The sequence below is a fragment of the Ostrinia furnacalis genome, unplaced genomic scaffold, assembly GCF_004193835.3.
Source record: "Ostrinia furnacalis isolate ACB-3 unplaced genomic scaffold, ASM419383v2 OfSCF0954, whole genome shotgun sequence".
NCBI lineage: Eukaryota > Metazoa > Arthropoda > Insecta > Lepidoptera > Crambidae > Ostrinia > Ostrinia furnacalis.
The window spans coordinates 196234-214544 of NW_021131193.1; the positions used below are offsets into that span (position 1 = coordinate 196234).

Sequence of the window (18311 nt, forward strand, 5' to 3'; positions counted from 1 at the left end):
CATTTGTTTATTTTATTCACTGGGCGGGATGGATGTTGTGACTAGCTTTCCGCTAACTAGGCCACTGTGAACTCCCATTTGATTCACTGCCAATGAATTGGTGTGTATTGGAAAAGTTGTTATCACTTCCAGGAGCATAACATTATCACACAATAACCAGGCAATATTTTGCCCGGCTGCGCCAGAAGGAGGGTTATGTTTAAACAATATACCCTTAGCGGGATTAGAACTACCAAGATTTATTATCCGGGTATTTGCACAATTCGATTCTAGAACGTCGCTAAATGTCGTAGCATTTTATAAGTAGGTATTCAGGTAGTCGACGCGCGTAGAAAGTGGCTAGGTACGCTAGTTTATTGCTACTCGAGTGACGTGTTTTCCACGTCCGATCCCTTGAGGTACGAGTAGGTCCTGTCCTAAACTGGTTTTAAACACCTTACTCATGCTTAATGAAACTTAATTCCGAAAGGCATTTTGTAAACTTTGTAAGGGCTTGGACTAGGTTAGGAACTTTTTGGGCAGAGCACCTCGCCGTGGCCGAGTCGGGCCGCCGAACCTTAGACGCGCTCGCGCCGACCATACAGAGGTGGCTTGAGCGCCCGCACGGGTACCTCTCCTTCCGTTTGGTGTTGGTGTTGACCGGGCACGGATGCTTCAGCTCACTGCACCGCATCGGAAGGGAGGACACGCCGTCCTGCCACGAATGTCGCAGCGGTGCGGAAGACACGGCGCACCATACCCTTGCGGTGTGTCTGAAGTGGGCATCGCAGCGTAGTACGCTAATTGCGGCGGTGGGTCAGGACCTCGTGTTGCCCAGCTTAGTTAAAGCTATGTTGGACAGCAACGAGGCTTGGGCGGCAATGGCCTCCTTTTGCGAAGATGTAATATCACAGAAGGAGGCCGCGGAGCGAGAGCGCGAAGATGATCCAAACGCGCCCTCACTCCGGCGACGGCGAAGGGGTCAGAGGAGGCGACAGTATGATCGCCTCCAGTTTCCTCTCCTCGGTGATGGCCAGCGGGCCGGGGGCGTGGGGGCGCCCTCGCCTGCATTGCACAGGCCACCACCACCGTCGGACGGGAACAGCTGTGTGCTCCTAGCTGCTCCCGTCGCCCCCCGTCCTGGGGGGCCTGTAGGGCCCGCCGTGTAGGCGGGCAATCGCCGGGAGGGACTGTGGTAGTGAAGGCTTTGTCCGGAATCCCACAGTTCCTTCCCACTTAAGGCGAATGACGGAGCACCGGGGTCTTTTTAGTGGGTATGCCTTTGTCCTTCTGACTTGGTGAGCCCCACATAACCTACCCTGTCCCCGCAGGATAGGTATGCAATTCAATGCATTTTTTCCCCAAAAAAAAAAAAAAAAAAAAAGGTTAGGAACTTTTGAGAAGATTTTCCAACCGACCCTTTTTCTTTGCAGTCCAGTGTACTTATCAGGGTACTAAGACATTCTTTAAAATAAATCATTTATTTGCTCAGAAACATGGTAACAAAATGGTCGATAGAAAATGTCAAGTCCAACATGTTTTGTCCAGGGTAGGCATGCAAATTTTACAAAATTAGAATCTACATATTAATAACAATTTTAATTAATAATTTACATTCCATTGTTTGTATATAATTCATTATTCCAAAATTCAAAGTTTTGGCATCTTACCACCAAGTCAACCTAAAGCTAAACCACAAAAGCGAGTTGTACCAGAAGATTATGCTTCATAATTAGGTAGGTACGTCTGGAACAAAGTCACATCTTCTATACAGGGTGTTAGGTAAATGGGTATATGAGCCGACACTAGCCCATGTTAACACGGTCATATAAATGGTATGGTAGCGTCAGAATATTGATATCTTCATTTTAATTATTAAAATTTTCATACAAATCGGATTTCATAAAAAATATTTTGTATGAAAATTAAATAAATTAAAATGATGATATCGAATTTCTGACTTCACCATACCATTTATATGCCCATGTTAACATGGGCTAGTGTCGGCTCATATACCCATTTACCTAACACCCTGTATACATCATGTATCTTCAAATCTACAATCTGTAAGATCTCACCTCCGATTCTGATCGATGTGTGATCTAACAAACTATGAACTTTTAGATGTTTTTAATTCGCATCACACTATTATGGAAAACAGAAGCGATCGTTGGGATTGTTTTCGTCTAAAGTACCTACCTATTACGAGTTAAGATCTTTATCATTCTAATGTTTGTTGTAATCAGCTCAATTTGCTCACCGGTAATCTTCCGTAGCGCATCTCATTACTGATTGATGTGTGAATACTTTAGAGTAATTCGTAATTAGATAAGCATCATCAATAGCATGACAGTGAGTAACCTAAGACATTTAAAACGTAACTTTAAACAGTTTTTTTTAATGCGAGTGGTTTAGTGACGCCGTACTTTGTGAATGTAGAAAAAAAGATCTCATCAAGGTCTTATCTCTTCTAAATGAAAAAAAAAAAAAGATTTTTTTTCTGTATAAAGGCTAGTCTACTCGATTGTTGACCCTACTCAAGAAGTAGAGATAGTTTCGAACCGCACGTTTTGATGGTATTTATTTTGTGATCAAAACTGACTAATTAAAAAATTATACATAGGAAAGATGTCCTTAACATTTTTATCAAAATCGACTTCGATTTACTTTAAAAATGTTCGCTTTTGCGCTTTCGGATTTGTCTGTACTTATTGTTAAAATGGAAAATCTGATATTCTCGTCGAGTGTATCCCATTGTTCTTAAAAGATAACAAAAGAGAGTTCGATTCCGGATCTATAGGTATAAGTACTTTTCATACTTAAATACAGTTTAATATCACGTCCCGGAATCGAGGTCTCTCAAGGCTTTGCGATGGGTAATTCCCTCACCATGTATTCAATAATCAAGATGTTATTGAATTTCGATTTCAAGATTTCAATTATTATTACACATTTGTATAGGTTCACGGATATTTTATATGTTGCTTGTACAGTCAGCGTCAAATAGTTCGTAAGACCCAAAATGACCAAAAAGTTGATAAGACAACCTTATTACAATTGTTGCAAAGGCGTGTTGCGAACTTATTGGTTACTTTGGGTGTCACAAACTAAGTATTTGATGCTGACTGTACCAGATGAATTCAATAATTAACTATTAATCTCAATGCAATTACGACTTTAGGGCCCATTGTTTGCCGGGTAGGGTTTTGTAACAAGAACTGGAAAAAACTGGTCAAGTTTGCTGGACAAGCTATTAAGCTTTAAGATTCTACTTATTTAAGTATTAAGAGGTATATTTTCAGGTTATAGGTACATAAGTAACCTCTATTGCTATGATATGATATAGTTATTGTTAATTTTCTACGTTATGAAAAATAAATTATACTTAGTGTTATTATCAGTAGTAATCATGTAAAGATAGCTACAATTAATTAAAGACATAATTATCCTTGGGAACAGAGAGTGACAATTTTGTAATCAAGTGTTCATGTTTAAAATATATCGCATGTTTTAATGAGAATATTGAGATATAGTGACGTCATCGATCGTGGCGCCGACTTTATATTGCAAGTCGATACAGAAGGCTTAAGTCTTTGAACAAATAAGATCGATTTTTATTGAAGATCGCGATTGGTTTTATTCGCTACGTCGCATAAGTTACATACAAAATAGTACGGGTGAGCGGCACATTATGTAAAACCTTAAGTAGGTATTTAGTAAGTTTTAGTAAATATTATGTGCTTTAGGAAGTGTATGTGCTGCAGTTTCTAAATCTAGCCGCACAAGTTTGCCATAATGTTTATAGTTTAAAATAGCCCTTCTAAATAAAGCTTACCCAATCAGAGCTTGTTGATTGAGCTTTCTGCTTGTACCTGGAGTTATGTTAACCAATTTTATGGTAACCAATGTCACAGACTCTTATCATAATTTGTACTGAAGCAGTCAACAGATGGCCACATAACATAAATAACATAATGAAGGGGCCAAAAGAGCTTTTATGTATCAAAGAGAACATTGTCTGGTACATTCAAAGACAGAATATAGTTAAGTACAGACCACAGCACACTACACTCGGCATCAAATAAATCGCACCTCCCGCGACAAGCACTTCTCAAACGTATGCATCCCCACTTCCCACAAACATTGGTTGCATTTGAAAGCCTAGTTCTAACCTTCATTTCATCAAAGGAAAGGTTTTTATCCCAAAAATGTGTTTTTAGAAGGGTCCAGAGTCACTTCTTCAAAAAATAGGTAGTTACGTTTGAGCCAACTTTTATGGCTATAAAACTGTTAAATTGGGATTAATCGCTATTTATCTGTTAAAAAGGACACGTAAGATCATTATTTGGTTCTATAACCACAAAAACTGGTCTAATTGATCCCAGAGGTGAGCCCAAAGTGAGGCCTTTTTTCAAGTCACATTTATGGTACCTGCTAATTGTTTATAAAAAAATTAAATGTGTTTTTCTTGAAGTTTATTTATTGGGCTTTCAAATAACACCAATATTGTTGGGGCACCATGATTGTGTCAAAAGAAATCTTTAAAGTTCGCGTCGCGGAAGGTGCGATTTATTTGATGTTGTGTATATATTATTTTCGATGCAAATTCACTAGTATTAGTAGTAAGTACTACGAGTACATACGACACAAGGTGGACCGACTACATTATAAAGGTAGCAGGAAGGCGCTTGACGCAGGCCGCTCCCAACCGGGCAACATGGAAAGCATTGGGGGAGGCCTATGTTCAGCAGTGGACGTCCTATGGCTGAGATGATGATGATGAATAAATAAATAAATAAATAAATAAATAAATAAAATAAAATTTGTCTCTCTCGTAAGTTTGTGTTTTGGAAACTTCCACAGTTATTATGATGTAAGCATACAAAGTTGCTGAAGAGATACAGTTGAGAGTATTAGAGACAAGAATGGGACGATTAATTCACGCGCATGACGTAGATTAAAAAAATAAAAGCGTATTTTAACAACCTATTTGTGAAAAATGACATGCAGTTTTTTTAACAATGAGAGTTTAGAATGATATTCCCCCTTACTAATTAAAAGTTACACACTCGTTGAACAGTAGTTTAAAGTGAAATTTCCATACTAAACGTCACTTTAAACAAGTGTTCAACGAGTGAATAACTTTTATTAGTAAGGGGGTTAGTATTTAAATGAGGCTGCATAGGCACACGTACAGTATAATATTAAAAAAATATAATACAATTGAATATGAAATGACTTTCATAACTGTCACAATATTAATAAGCAAAAAATCAATAAATTGCCTACGCGAGGCCTTGAGACTTAAAAAGCTCTTTATGAAGATGCGGAATGGGATTTAACTTTCACCAGTTGAAATGGCTTTACATTCACTGTTTAGTAGAAGGACAAGTACCTACATTATTACGTTATTAAAAAATAATTAAGCATTCTGTTTATTCGGCATATTGTAATCAAAACGTGTAATTTGTCTTGATGTAGACTGTACAACTGTAAAATATGTAGAGCGAGATTATATTTGTGCGTATGTACAGGGAAATTTTCAGCTAATCACTGTATAAGTTCTTAAAAAGCTCTTTATTATTTGAAAGGAAATCATTCCAGAAAAGTATAGGTTTCATTTTATGTAAATAAGTATCTATTTACCAGTTGAGTTTAAACTCCGACTGGATGCTAAGTACAAATTCGTGGACACAAACGAATTTGTACATAACATCCAGTTAAAAGATACCATAGATCTACATAGATACGAAATACATACTTAGATCGAAAAAAAAGTAGACAATCTAAAGAACTCAAATGAGCTCTATTTTAAATTGGAAATTAATTAGTTTCATATTTGACTGTACGCGTCATATTTTAATCATGTATCAGCGAATAATCAGAGCTATCTTCGTCTTCGATGGTATTCTATAAAAAGGTACCGGCATTTATAAATAAATTCATAAATTGTGTCTTGTAATTAAGATGGTTGCATTACACTATACTGTGATATATGACATGACGCACACAAATTAAAATAATTGCTCTATGATTACAGAGGCATATCCGAGATATGATTTATTATGGCACATGGATACTGCACTAGAGATGAAACGGATATCCGGTAACTATCCGGTAGGCCGGATATCCGGCCTGAATTTACTATCCGGCCGGATACCGGATAGTAACTCACTATCCGGCCGGATACCGGATATTAAAAAACTACGACAATTTCTTATAATAAAATGAAATACATTCATCTTTGAGGTAAATATCAATAAAAAGGCTTATAATAATAACGGCTTATAATTAAAGTCCAAAAAGATACAAAAAAGCCATATTGAGGCCTTTCAAAAACTTTTCTTTTTCAGGGCTATTTATTTACTCTAATGACGAATCTATACTTCTATACTTAATATTATAAATGCGAAAGTAATTCTGTCTGTCTGTCTGTCTTGCTTTCACACCTAAACCACTGAACCGACTTTGTTGAAATTTGGCATAGAGATAGTTTGAGTCCCTGGAAAGGAGATAGGATAGTTATTATTCCGGTTTTTGAAACAGGGACACGCGCGATAAAGTTTTTCTGTGACAGACAAAATTCCACGCGGGCGAAGTCGCGGGCGAAGCCGCGGGCGGAAAGTTAGTACTAAATAAATAAATATCTGTTAATGTCGAAATATAGCCAATTAAATTAGGCGATCTTTTTTTCACTGATGGTCTGATGACATGATGCAGTTCAGTCAGATTACGCAGCAAGTAAACTAATTTAAATTTTCCCTATTCAACCACACACTCACGATGGCAACCGAAATCGCTCGAATTGATCTGCCACAAGTGGCAAAATCTGACATTTTATTCGGACGGATACGGATTTGAATTTCGAAAAGTGTGACTTGTCTACTAGACCCACTGATCGCGTTCGAAGCACCTGGCGGCGCTAAACTCGTCATGACATACAACGAGACAATGGGCCAACTATCCGGCCGCCGGATATCCGGCTATCCGGCCTAGCAGCTCGCCGGATATCCGGTATCCGGTATCCGGCCAAACCACTATCCGTTTCATCTCTATACTGCACTGTCTTGGTATAAAAAACCCAAGAAGCATAATATTAGTACCTACTAGCGGCCGCCCGCGACTTCGTACGCGTGGATCCCGTTTTACCCCCTTAGGGGTGGAGCTTCGTAAAATCCTATCGTAGCGGATGCCTACGTCATAACATCTACCTGCATGCCAAATTTCAGCCCGATCCGTCCAGTGGTTTGGGCTGTGCGTTGATAGATCACTATGTCAGTCAGTCAGTCAGTCAGTCAGACAGTCAGTCAGTCACCTTTGAGTTATATTTAGATAATTTAGATTGCAGTTTAGGTTTTTACCTTTTTTAAGAATATAGATGAACCATCCTGTTAACCCCTAGTGATTAGCTAAATAATATGCTTGTTTTACGAGTGGGTTCTAAAATAAACTGTAACATACATTATAATCGGTCAATAGAGTCACCTCATTTTGGATCAGGCAGAGATTTTACGTGTTTTTAGTAGGTACACTTTAATGTTTTAGTTTATCCTTATTATTACAAGTAAATAATCGAAAACCTAATGAATAAGTTTAGAAGCCTATGTCATGCTAATTGAATCATGAATGGATGAGATATTTTATTAATGAATGGATGTAGGCAAATAAATATTCGTATTATTGTACACCAAATTTAGTTTATTATCTAAACCTACGCATTTTAGTTATTCGTCATGAATGAAGTGATACTTTATCACATAGTTAAGTAGGTACCTACTAAATAAAGTAAAGTATAATTATCTTCTAAATAGGAATGTAAAAAGCTTAGTTACTCTCTTACTCAAAGACTAACATTAGTAACGCTTTTTGGAGTTTTTAGCTTTAGTTTTATAAGTTGAAGTAAGAACACAAGTTGACAGTTACTTAACGGCATTTTTTACTGACTGCCGAAGAAGGTATTTTTGGGAACTAAACAACATAAGTGAGGATTTTGTTTAAATCACAATTTATATTTGTGTGTAAATATTTCGAGGCCAATTGTATACGGCCGAGTTGCATCACCTAAATGTAATCGTAACTATAACGATAACCGGTGTTTTTTGTATGGAGTTTAACAAATTTTTGACGTTTCTTATAGTTAAAGTAAGATGGTGCAACCCAGCCTAAGTGAATCCAAATTACTAATTACAACAAATATATTGATAACGCATTTCTGATTACGTCTTTAGTCTTATTACTATTATGAAAGTTTTAAATAACTAGGTTTGGTAATACAATCGTAATGTGAAAGTATGAATGTAAAGCTTTCTTATTTTACAAAGTCCACTAACTTAAACAATGAGTAATGAACCATATTTTATGCAAAAATAAGATACCACCTCTATGACATTATGGATGCAGTAAATAATTGAGTATTGAGTAAGGTATTTCAAAAAGTCCCTTTGAAAATGTACCTACATTCGGAATGTCATGTCGCAAAAATCATTCACGAGTAGTAGGTAGGTAAAGTGGTTAAACACAATCATAGGCAGGTATTATTTAATTAAAGCTTTAAGTTTCTTTAGGTACATACTACTTTATGCATCGAGATTTCCTTCCTCATACGTTAGGTCAACATTTAGGTAGGTTTCTACTTCATAACTTAAACACTCTTAATTCATATTGAACGAAGTGCGTGTTTCTATATTTTTACAGGGATGTACGAGTAGTATATCTTCATAAATATTAATTCTGAAATATGCAGAGACATAGCAATTCCAAGTCTGACAATGGGAAAAATATTCAAACTGTTTAAGGATGATGTCAGAAAGCTCTTATTTTCAACCGACTTCAAAAAAAAGGAGGAGGTTCTCAATTCGACCCGTATGTTTTTTTTTTTCTATGTTTGTTACGCGATAACTCTGCCAATTATGAACCGATTTGAACAAATCTTTTTTCGGCGTATAGGTAATACCTCAAGGGTGGTCCCATTTAAAATTAATAATAGAAAAAACAACCCCCAAGGGTGGAAAATTGGGGATGAACTTTTTTATACGCAATATCTCCGCCGATTATAAATCAATTTGAACGATTATTTTTTTGTTGAATAGGTATTATCAAAAGGGTGGTTTCATNTTTTTTAAAAAAGTTAATTATCTTTATCATCATGAATTTTTTGGATATGTGTTTGTATTTTTTCATCTCAGTACTTTTAACTAGACTTCCTGGTTGTTAATACATCTGGTAACACAGTCATTGAAATAAAATTGTATATTAAATAGTATTGTGGTAAAGTTCTAAAAACCAAGAACGAGAAAGTTTTAACGAACAAGATGAAAAAATACCCTAAAGAATATTTTTCTTACCTGCACAATATGATAGTTCTGGGTCACCTGCCCAGTCCGCACCCTGACCTCAGGATCCGTACAGTTATGCTTCTGAGTGATGAATCGGAACTTATCCACGGCCCTCACTCCCTCCAGCCTCCTGTATTTATTCCAGACCGGAGGATCGAACTCCTCCGTCACTGGAACACAGGTTTTCTTCTTTGGATCATAACCAAGCCCAATGGGACAGCATTTTCTAATACAAGTCTGCCTTTTACATTCGCATCCTCTAAGACTGCCGCTTTCTTCGTCGTAAAAGTACTCGTTGCTGGCATACTTAATCCCGGCTTTAACAACTGTTAAACTGTCGTTTGACACATCACCATCACTTATGTCCACACTGTTAAGTCTATCACACACTTTCAAACCAAAACTTTGTGCACTTAGCGCCAGTAAAAGTACTCCGTAGATCATTTTGGTGTTTTCTTAATTCATTTCTATATTCGCGGCGATTCTGACTGCTGCCGCAGAGTGTCACAGACCGACTGGCTCAAAACCTAGTCAAATTAATAGGTTATTAATTAGTCAATGAGGGAATTCCACGCTCTGTTGTGTAATCATACACACGCTAAGCGTTAAGTTCTGTCATAGTCTTTACTTAAAAAAAATACAGTGCAATTTTATTGCTGGTCATTTTTTTCTTGTTACTAATAATGTTAGATGTTCAATTGTTTGGAATGATAATAAAATGTTCAAACAAGGCTGATAAATTTTTAGATTTTTCTGTGTAGTTAATCAATTAACTATGTTAATAGAATTATTATATGTCCACGCTGTGAAGAATCAAGGGCAGTTTCGTAATCGAATGGTATTTTTAAATCATTGGAGTGACAAAAACAAACATTTGTATTAATACGCAGAGAACACTTTGCAGTGTGATTTGAAACTGGTTATCTCTTTTTTATATTTTTTAATTACTGTATCAGAAGACGCAGTAAAATTGATCTCTAGAACCTTCTATTAGTTATTTATATGTACCTACCATCTTATCTATTAAGGATATTTCGTAGTTATACAACCAGGTAATGACATTGTCAATTAAGGCATTGTTCATCAGTCAATAATTTAGATAGCTTAGCAATATTATCGATTGAATATTTATATGCAACCCTAGTTTGCTGCCGAGCCGCCGACATGATTTGTCGCCTTTTGACATGTCTTCAAAAGTCATAGAAAGTACTGTGCCAGGCTGTGTCAGCGGGCTTGGTGTATAGAGTCCTTAAGGTTGGTGGTCACCTAACATTTTTACAGATACGAATCAACTTCCTACGATAAATGTCAGTTTTGAGACTTGTAGTAACACTAACTGCCCTATGGCACGACACTAAGATGGATAGGTCAGACTTCAACGTAAACATAACGTATTATGTTTATTAGATGTGACGTAATTGACTCTACATAATAGTACGATAGTTTAAATAAAGTGTATGAAATTTTAATGTAACTGAATAGAAATTGGCATATTAACTACGTGGAAATTGGCATAGTTTGAGCTCATCAGTGTTATACAAAGACTGTTGACCTTACACTAGCAGTTTTGGGCTCGAATATAATCCCAGAGGTGGCGTTTGGTGTGCTGGATATTATGTTGTTTTTAATTTGCTAAAGCGAACTATTGACGACTACCTCGAGGTGGTTCGCATGTCGCGATTGGAATGGTTTGCAGGATCGAATTCTAGATGCTAAATAAAAAAAAATATTACAAGGCATTTAGTAGGTAAGCCATACTTGTCGAGGTGTTTTGATATTTAAATTAATCGCTAGACAAAGAATCCTGTTTGATGCGGGTTTTCACAACCTGTTGCACCAAGCATTACTAGAACAACATGAAGTAGCCTGTTTATCGTTCGCGTACGATTAGGTCTATTAAAGTGTCTATGTAGAGCGTTTAGGAAAAACATGCATTTTTTCAAGTTAAAAATGAAAAATGAAATGTTTTATTCAGCGACACAAAACAACATCAAGAAACTTAAAGTGGTAAGTTTATTGGTATAACCAGTATTACTAGCAAAATGGTGGGTAAAGCCATTATTATTCTGTAAGCCAACTTTTACTCTACATTTCACTCCTATTTTGCGACAAAGAGTACTCTATTTTTTTTTTCAAGATACCATCTCTACATTTTTGGTTTTTTTATTCATCAAGATTGGTACGGCAGTTTGGGTCTCACATAAACACATTACTTTTGCATTCAGTAGCATTATTTGAGATTAAAAACATTTAAAAATCTTTTATTTTTACGTAACAAATAACTTTTAAAACTTTTAACGAATTTATGAGTAGACGTGTAGACGTAACACCAAAATGACGTCTTTCCTTTAACATCATTTCCTTAGGTCCACCATCTGATAAACCTTTTAAACGCGTATTCAAATCAAAACGATTTAAATCCGCGTCACACATTATTTATATGGTTTTTTGTGACGTTTGTTCCACATCAATGAAACTTGTTTTGGGCGTTATAAATTATATAATATTAGATGATAATTAACTTTTTAAGACAACGAGTATTTTATAGTAAACACACTGGTCTAATCAATTTACCGAATCGAATTTGATAAAGATTTTAAATTTTCTAGAGGTAATGGAAAATACAGGCTGTTCTGTTTTATTCTAAAAATAAATGATCGAATAATAAAAAATGGAAATCATAGATGTTCTATGTCTTAGCGCTCCTGCACACGACGCCGCTACCGCGCCGCCGCACGGTGGTCCCGATTTAATAAAACATGGACATTGATGCTAGAGGCACGAAATTTTTTTTGATGGTTACTGCTATGATAACTAATAAGGCAAAAAAATATTACAATCCTACGACGTCTATTTCGTAGTAAAAAAAAATATATACATATTTTTTGTATGGAAGAAATTACGTTTCTGTCAATTTTTCGAAATTCTTAAACGATGTCAAGATGCCGATCACACATGTTATAAAAAAAGTGATTCTGAGTATTTCATGCGAAGATACTTGTCACTTATCTCTGCGTACTTTTGAGTTATCGAGGGTTGAAAAATCGATTTTTTTATATTAAATATTTCCACGAAAAATTGCCAAAATTACAATATGGTGTATAAGGGACACCTTTGATGACACATAACAACGACTCGCACTCGTGCGCGCTCGTATGCATCAGCTTTTAATAAAATAAAATAAAAAATTAAGGGAAATACTTAATACAACGTTGTATGTATAGGTCCGCTGGCCGTCAAAAAGTAGCTTATACGAGAGGTTGCCCAATTTACAATATGTCCATCATTGATAACTCACACAAATATCATCTCTCTGTGAAGGATAACAAGTTTTTTTTGTTTTCAGAAGCTTTTGATAGGATGGAAGCTCATAAATACTCTCTGAAGTGAGAATGAATCTCAAATTGCGATATTGCCATTTTGACAAATTACATGATGTAACTAGCACTAACGTTTATCTTCAGGTAGACACAGTTATCAGTTAAAAGATTGTCTACTATTTCACACTGTTTTTCGTTTTGGAACAGTTCTTTTTGATGCATACGAGCGCGCGCGAGTGCGAGTCGTTGTTATGTGTCATCAAAAGTGTCCCTTATACACCATATTGTAATTCTGGCAATTTTTCGTGGAAATATTTAATATAAAAAAATCGATTTTTCAACCCTCGATAACTCAAAAGTACGCAGAGATAAGTGACAAGTATCTTCGCATGAAATACTCAGAATCACTTGTTTTATAACATGTGTGATCGGCATTTTGACATCGTTAAAGAATTTCGAAAAATTGACAGAAACGTAATTTCTTCCATACAAAAAATATGTATATATTTTTTTTTACTACGAAATAGACGTCGTAGGATTGTAATATTTTTTTGCCGTATTAGTTATCATAGCAGTAACCATCAAAAAAATTTTCGTGCCTCTAGCATCAATGTCCATGTTTTATTAAATCGGGACCACTGTGCGCCGCCGCGCCGTCGCCGCGCCTTTGCACTGTTTATACGCGCCGCGCGAACACCGCGGCGGCGGCGCGGCGGCGGTTCAGCCCCCCTAGACAAAACGCACTTTTTGATCGAATCGAAAATCGAATCCGTCAAAACTCCATACAAAAAAGGGGCTTTTCGACCACTTTTCGACTGGTTTGCGATTATAATTTGCACTTTGTCTAGACCCACAGGTGTGCAGGAGCGCTTAGGCGGTTATCACACTGTTCGTTCATTAATTCACAATGTTCATATAAAAAATCACGCGCGCGGACGCGTTGTCAGTGTGAAGTGCCGCGCGTGTTTTCTATACAAACTGAGGTACTTGCATACAATGATTAAATCTGTCGCCCCGCGCTCCGCGGCGGAGCGCGGCGCAGTGTGATAACCGTCGTAAGCGTGTGACATTTAAAAGTTTTTTCTTCCAAAGCATTTTCACATGCATCTGTTATTGCTATTACATAGAGACCCCCGAGTTTTGGTTGTTGGGAATGCTCTAGCTAGCAGCATCTGTCTTGGGACCGGAATATTTCGCTTCTTCAGATGTGGCACAAATATTGATTCTATATTTCTTCCCTTATAATATAACCCATTTATTGCTTCCTTACTGGAATCAATTGACTGAAATCGACTGGACTAAAATTAGGTGAGAGCTTTCGAAGTGCACTTTAGCACATGCTCAATGTCAGTATGTGTTTGTTTATACTTCACGGCATTAACTCCAAAAATGTTTGCTTTGTTTACTTGTGTACTTTGGATTTTGTGCAACAAGTCATAAGGCTGGCTTTAATTTATTTTTGCATTTACTAATTTCGTAAATTTTACAATCAATAAACACCGTTTGCTGACAAGTCATTTGCCCATACTTATGCACTGTACGCTTTTGAATAGAAGCGTATATGGCTTACAGTTAATAAGTTATCCAAGGGTTTTTTCTTTTGCTTTATGTAATATTTTCATGAAAATTTTCAATGATATCTTCAACATATCCTTACCTATCACACACGGGAGGCTTTTTATCGAAATCTACTAAAGAAGCTGCAATTAAAAGCTCGTATACTACCACAGTACAGACAAGAGGTACAGTGGAAGGCATTCTTCTTTACCAGAAGAATGAACATTGCTGACCAATAACCATACAAAAGACAGGTATCTATCTACCTGAGTGCTCTTTTGTGCACTATGGTTTTGCCAGATGTTATCTAACTAACTGTTATTATTATTCATAATATTCATTACGTCTATCGATGTCTCGTTTTGACTCGTGTAGCTTATGGATTAACTACAAGAAGTTTAATCTTTAAGGCTGAGGTGTACCGCCTAACTTTATCAGTAACTATCGTTACGAATTATAACTACTGTTTTCTTAGTGTACCCACGAATGGCCAATATATTAATACTCGAGTGACTGCTATTGTACGCGTCTGCTTCGTGCAAAAAATATTAAAATGTAAACAAATAAAATTGTATAAACTTTAAATAATCTATAGTTTTAAGGTTAATTTTGTATTTATCTTGTAAGTGAATGTAATTCTTTTAGAGAAATAAATGTCTTAAACCATAACTATAACGATAACCGGTGTTTTTTGTATGGAGTTTGACAGACTTTTGACATTTGTTTAAGTTAAAGTAACATAATGTAATCCAGCCTAAAAAATGAAAATTTTACGGTTTCTTTTAAAGTAAACTTTTCTATCTATCATGAGCTTTACATTTATTCTAAACTAAAATTTTGTAGATTAAACTAAAGCACTATGCACAGCGAACTCAAGCTAAACACAGTGGTGTCTTATCTCGTTGTAATACAGAATATTTTACAATAACCCTCCTTCTGGCGCAGTCGGGTAAAAATGACGTACAACTACATAGGTACATAACATTATTTTTGTGAGCCTTTTTCTTTTTAGCATTTGACTCTTTAGTAACTTAAGTACTCGCACCTGTGATCGAGACCAAAATATTATTGAGATCACTATCAAAGCAGTGGGAATCAGAATCAGAATCAGAATGAGTTGAAGCAAGTTTGTTTTGTGACCAACATCGGATACCTACTTAATATTAAACAATTCAGTATTGCAGCGAGATCCAACATCAGTATGCAGATTCTCGAATAGTTCCACGTATGGTATTGTGATTTCCGTGTGGTTTTCTTAGTTCTTGCTATAATTAATAATAAATTATGTATCTCAACACGTTAATTACAAAGGTACTCTTGAGTATATTTAATTCTTATCATATTGTATTTTTTTTTTTGCAAAATATTACCTACTAGCTTTCCGCCCGCGGCTTCGCCCGCGTGGAATTTTGTCTGTCACAGAAAAACTTTATCGCGCGCGTCCCTGTTTCAAAAACCGGGATAAAAACTATCCTATGTTCTTTCCCGGGACTCAAACTATCTCTATGCCAAATTTCATCAAAATCGGTTGCGAGGTTTAAGCGGGAAAGCGTAACAGACAGACAGACAGACAGACAGACAGACAGACAGACAGACAGACAGACAGACAGACAGACAGACAGACAGAGTTACTTTCGCATTTATTTATAATATTATATATAATATATATATATAATATATAATATATATATATATATATATATATATATATATATATATATATATATATATATATATAATATATATAGTTGGGATAACTAGTGCAAACCGATAGCACTTAAACAAAAAAAAAATAGGATGCTATAGTGTTAAGCTTGATAAGCCGTGGGCTATAAGCAAACGTTTTTATTTTCTAGCCGGGTGTATGTGTTATTTGGGTGCATTTGTTCGGTGAACTGATCAATTTCATCTTCAAACGGAATTTTAAATAGGTACCCATAAGAACCAAAAATTAAGTTTGAATGCGTCATTCTTTACAAAAAAAAACAGAAAGTTTCACAAACTTCCTCAATTGGAAACCAAGAAAACGTATCTACAAAGTGGTCATTTTAGTTACCAAACGAATTTTTTGGCCAAATAATTAAAATTTAACGCTTTTTTGGAGGAAAACACAAACTATTAAAAATGACAGCCGCAAAAAGTTTGCATATCGTTTTAAAAGCACTAAATTCTTCACAACGTGACATAAACAACTTAGATTCGGACAAAAACATCAAACAACAAAGGAAAAAACACATGAACATCAAAGAACGAGATTCTTTGGCAGTCTGCAAGGAGTATTATTTCGTTGAACAAACTTTTTTAATTCACGTAACCGAAGACCGTGCATAGATGGCAGCCCGCGTGCGCCGATCGGCGGACCGGTTAGTAGACTGGCGCGGAACGTGCTTTTGGTCAAGATCTGAGACCGCTGAGTCAAATGACCGAACCGGTTTTTAGGATTCCTTTTTTGAATTTGAAAATATATTTTTTTTTGCAATATTTTTGTTTGCCTGTGTTTGTTCTACATTACCTCGCTCCATCTACACATCTTGCGTGGAATTGTGAAAAAAAAAGTGATGTCGGATCTACAAACAGTGTCTTGTCATTCAAAAGTCCATAAACATATTCAGTTTTCATGCTTTTTATAACAATATGTTAGATCATAATAAATATCAGATTGTTTATAAAATATTCAAGAACAACTCATAATAATTTCTAATAATAACATATTTTTTTGTTTATTATGTTTGTTTTCAGTTTATATTTATCACAAGACATAACTAACTGTTGCCTGTGACTTTGTTTACAAACCTTAATTTTATTTAAGTAGGTACATGAATATAATCAGGGTGCAGCATACTAAATATAATTTACTTTTCAATTTATTTCAAAGGGACATAGTTATTCAAAGATGCAATTTAGCATTTTCATTTCGACATAACATTTAACCCTTAACTCTACGGAATACACTAAAATAATAGCCAAGTTAAACTTAACTGTAGGCTTAATTAGTGATTAAGTGGTCACTCCTCGGTGACGACACAAGGACAGTCTCGCCACGATAACTGTGAATCCACGGTCTGCTAAAAAAGTAAGGATTTCACAACGCCAGTCGATAAAGTAGATATTAACTAAGGCTGAGTTGCACTACCTAACTTTTACTACTTATAACGATAACCGGTGCTTGTTGTATGGAGTTTGACAGATTTTTGACGTTTGTTAAAGTAAGTTAGTGCAACCCAGCCTAAGTCATCCAGCCTGATGGTTCTCGTATCGAAGTAAAATCAGCCAGCACGTCAGATAGTGGAGAATATTACCTTATTATTTTTTTTACCCGACTGCGGCAGTAGCAGGGTTATTTATGGAAGCTCCTTGGCAGATCTTATCTGATGGAAAGTGATGATCAGGCCGAATTCTTGATAACGCGATAGACTTATTTAGTAAGATGGTGGTAGCTAGCCAGGCGGACTTAGGAATTGGTCTACCACCGACTAAACCGAGCACAAAATTTTGCCTCTATTGAAAGTTGAACACAGGATCTCTAGTTCTGAAGCAGATGACCATACCACTAGACCACAGAGGTTGTTAAAAATAGTAACCTACTAGTCATAGTTTTGCCTTTAGTAGGAACGAGAGCATATCAAGGGACGCACTGTGTAGAAACACCTACAAAAATGTTCACACTCTGGTGTGTTGTCGACTGTACAATTACTCATGTATTGTTTATTTACCTAGCCGTTACCTAATCACCACACCACCCCACAAGCTCTGCATAGTTTGGGGCTATCTAGTTTGATAGTTCAAAAGAAAACGATTTCTTTGGTCTTTATCATCTCATTTATGGTAAAAAAATTATGAAACATGTTCATGGAGAACATTTTTGTGTGGCGAAAATGTTTTTCTTTTTTCAAATTTCCTATGTTTTAATCGTTTTTTTTTTGCTATTCGGGACGGGGATAAATACAGCAAATCAAAAACCATGAAAATCGGTCCAGCAGTTCTCGAGTTAGAAAGTGTTCAAACCCAACGATTTTCAGTTCAACGCACTAGAATTCACTATGTTGACGGAGTCTCCCAGTCGTAAGCAATGAAACCGCGATCCTCAGAAGGTATGTAGATGGGTTTTACTCCACCATAT

The 18311-nt window shown here is 36.1% G+C and overlaps 1 protein-coding gene across 5 annotated transcripts in view; it reads right to left on the minus strand.

The window, feature by feature from the left end:
• The window catches only part of LOC114350668 (G-protein coupled receptor Mth2-like), a 40157-nt gene extending 23588 nt beyond the window's left edge, over window positions 1-16569 (minus strand). For 3 of the 5 annotated variants that reach the window (XR_003655718.1, XM_028301550.1, XM_028301551.1), the window contains exons 1-2: window positions 16489-16569; window positions 9324-9841 (exon numbers count right to left, since the gene is read on the minus strand). Coding sequence is in view for 2 of the 5 variants with exons in the window: in XM_028301550.1 (XP_028157351.1) it covers window positions 9324-9758 (435 nt within the window). In the remaining 3 variants the exon portion in view is untranslated. Of the gene's footprint in view, window positions 1-9323; window positions 9926-16432 lie in introns of those variants that run through there. The other 2 variants (XR_003655720.1, XR_003655719.1) reach the window with 2 other exon arrangements.
• Between the last annotated feature and the right edge of the window lie 1742 nt (window positions 16570-18311).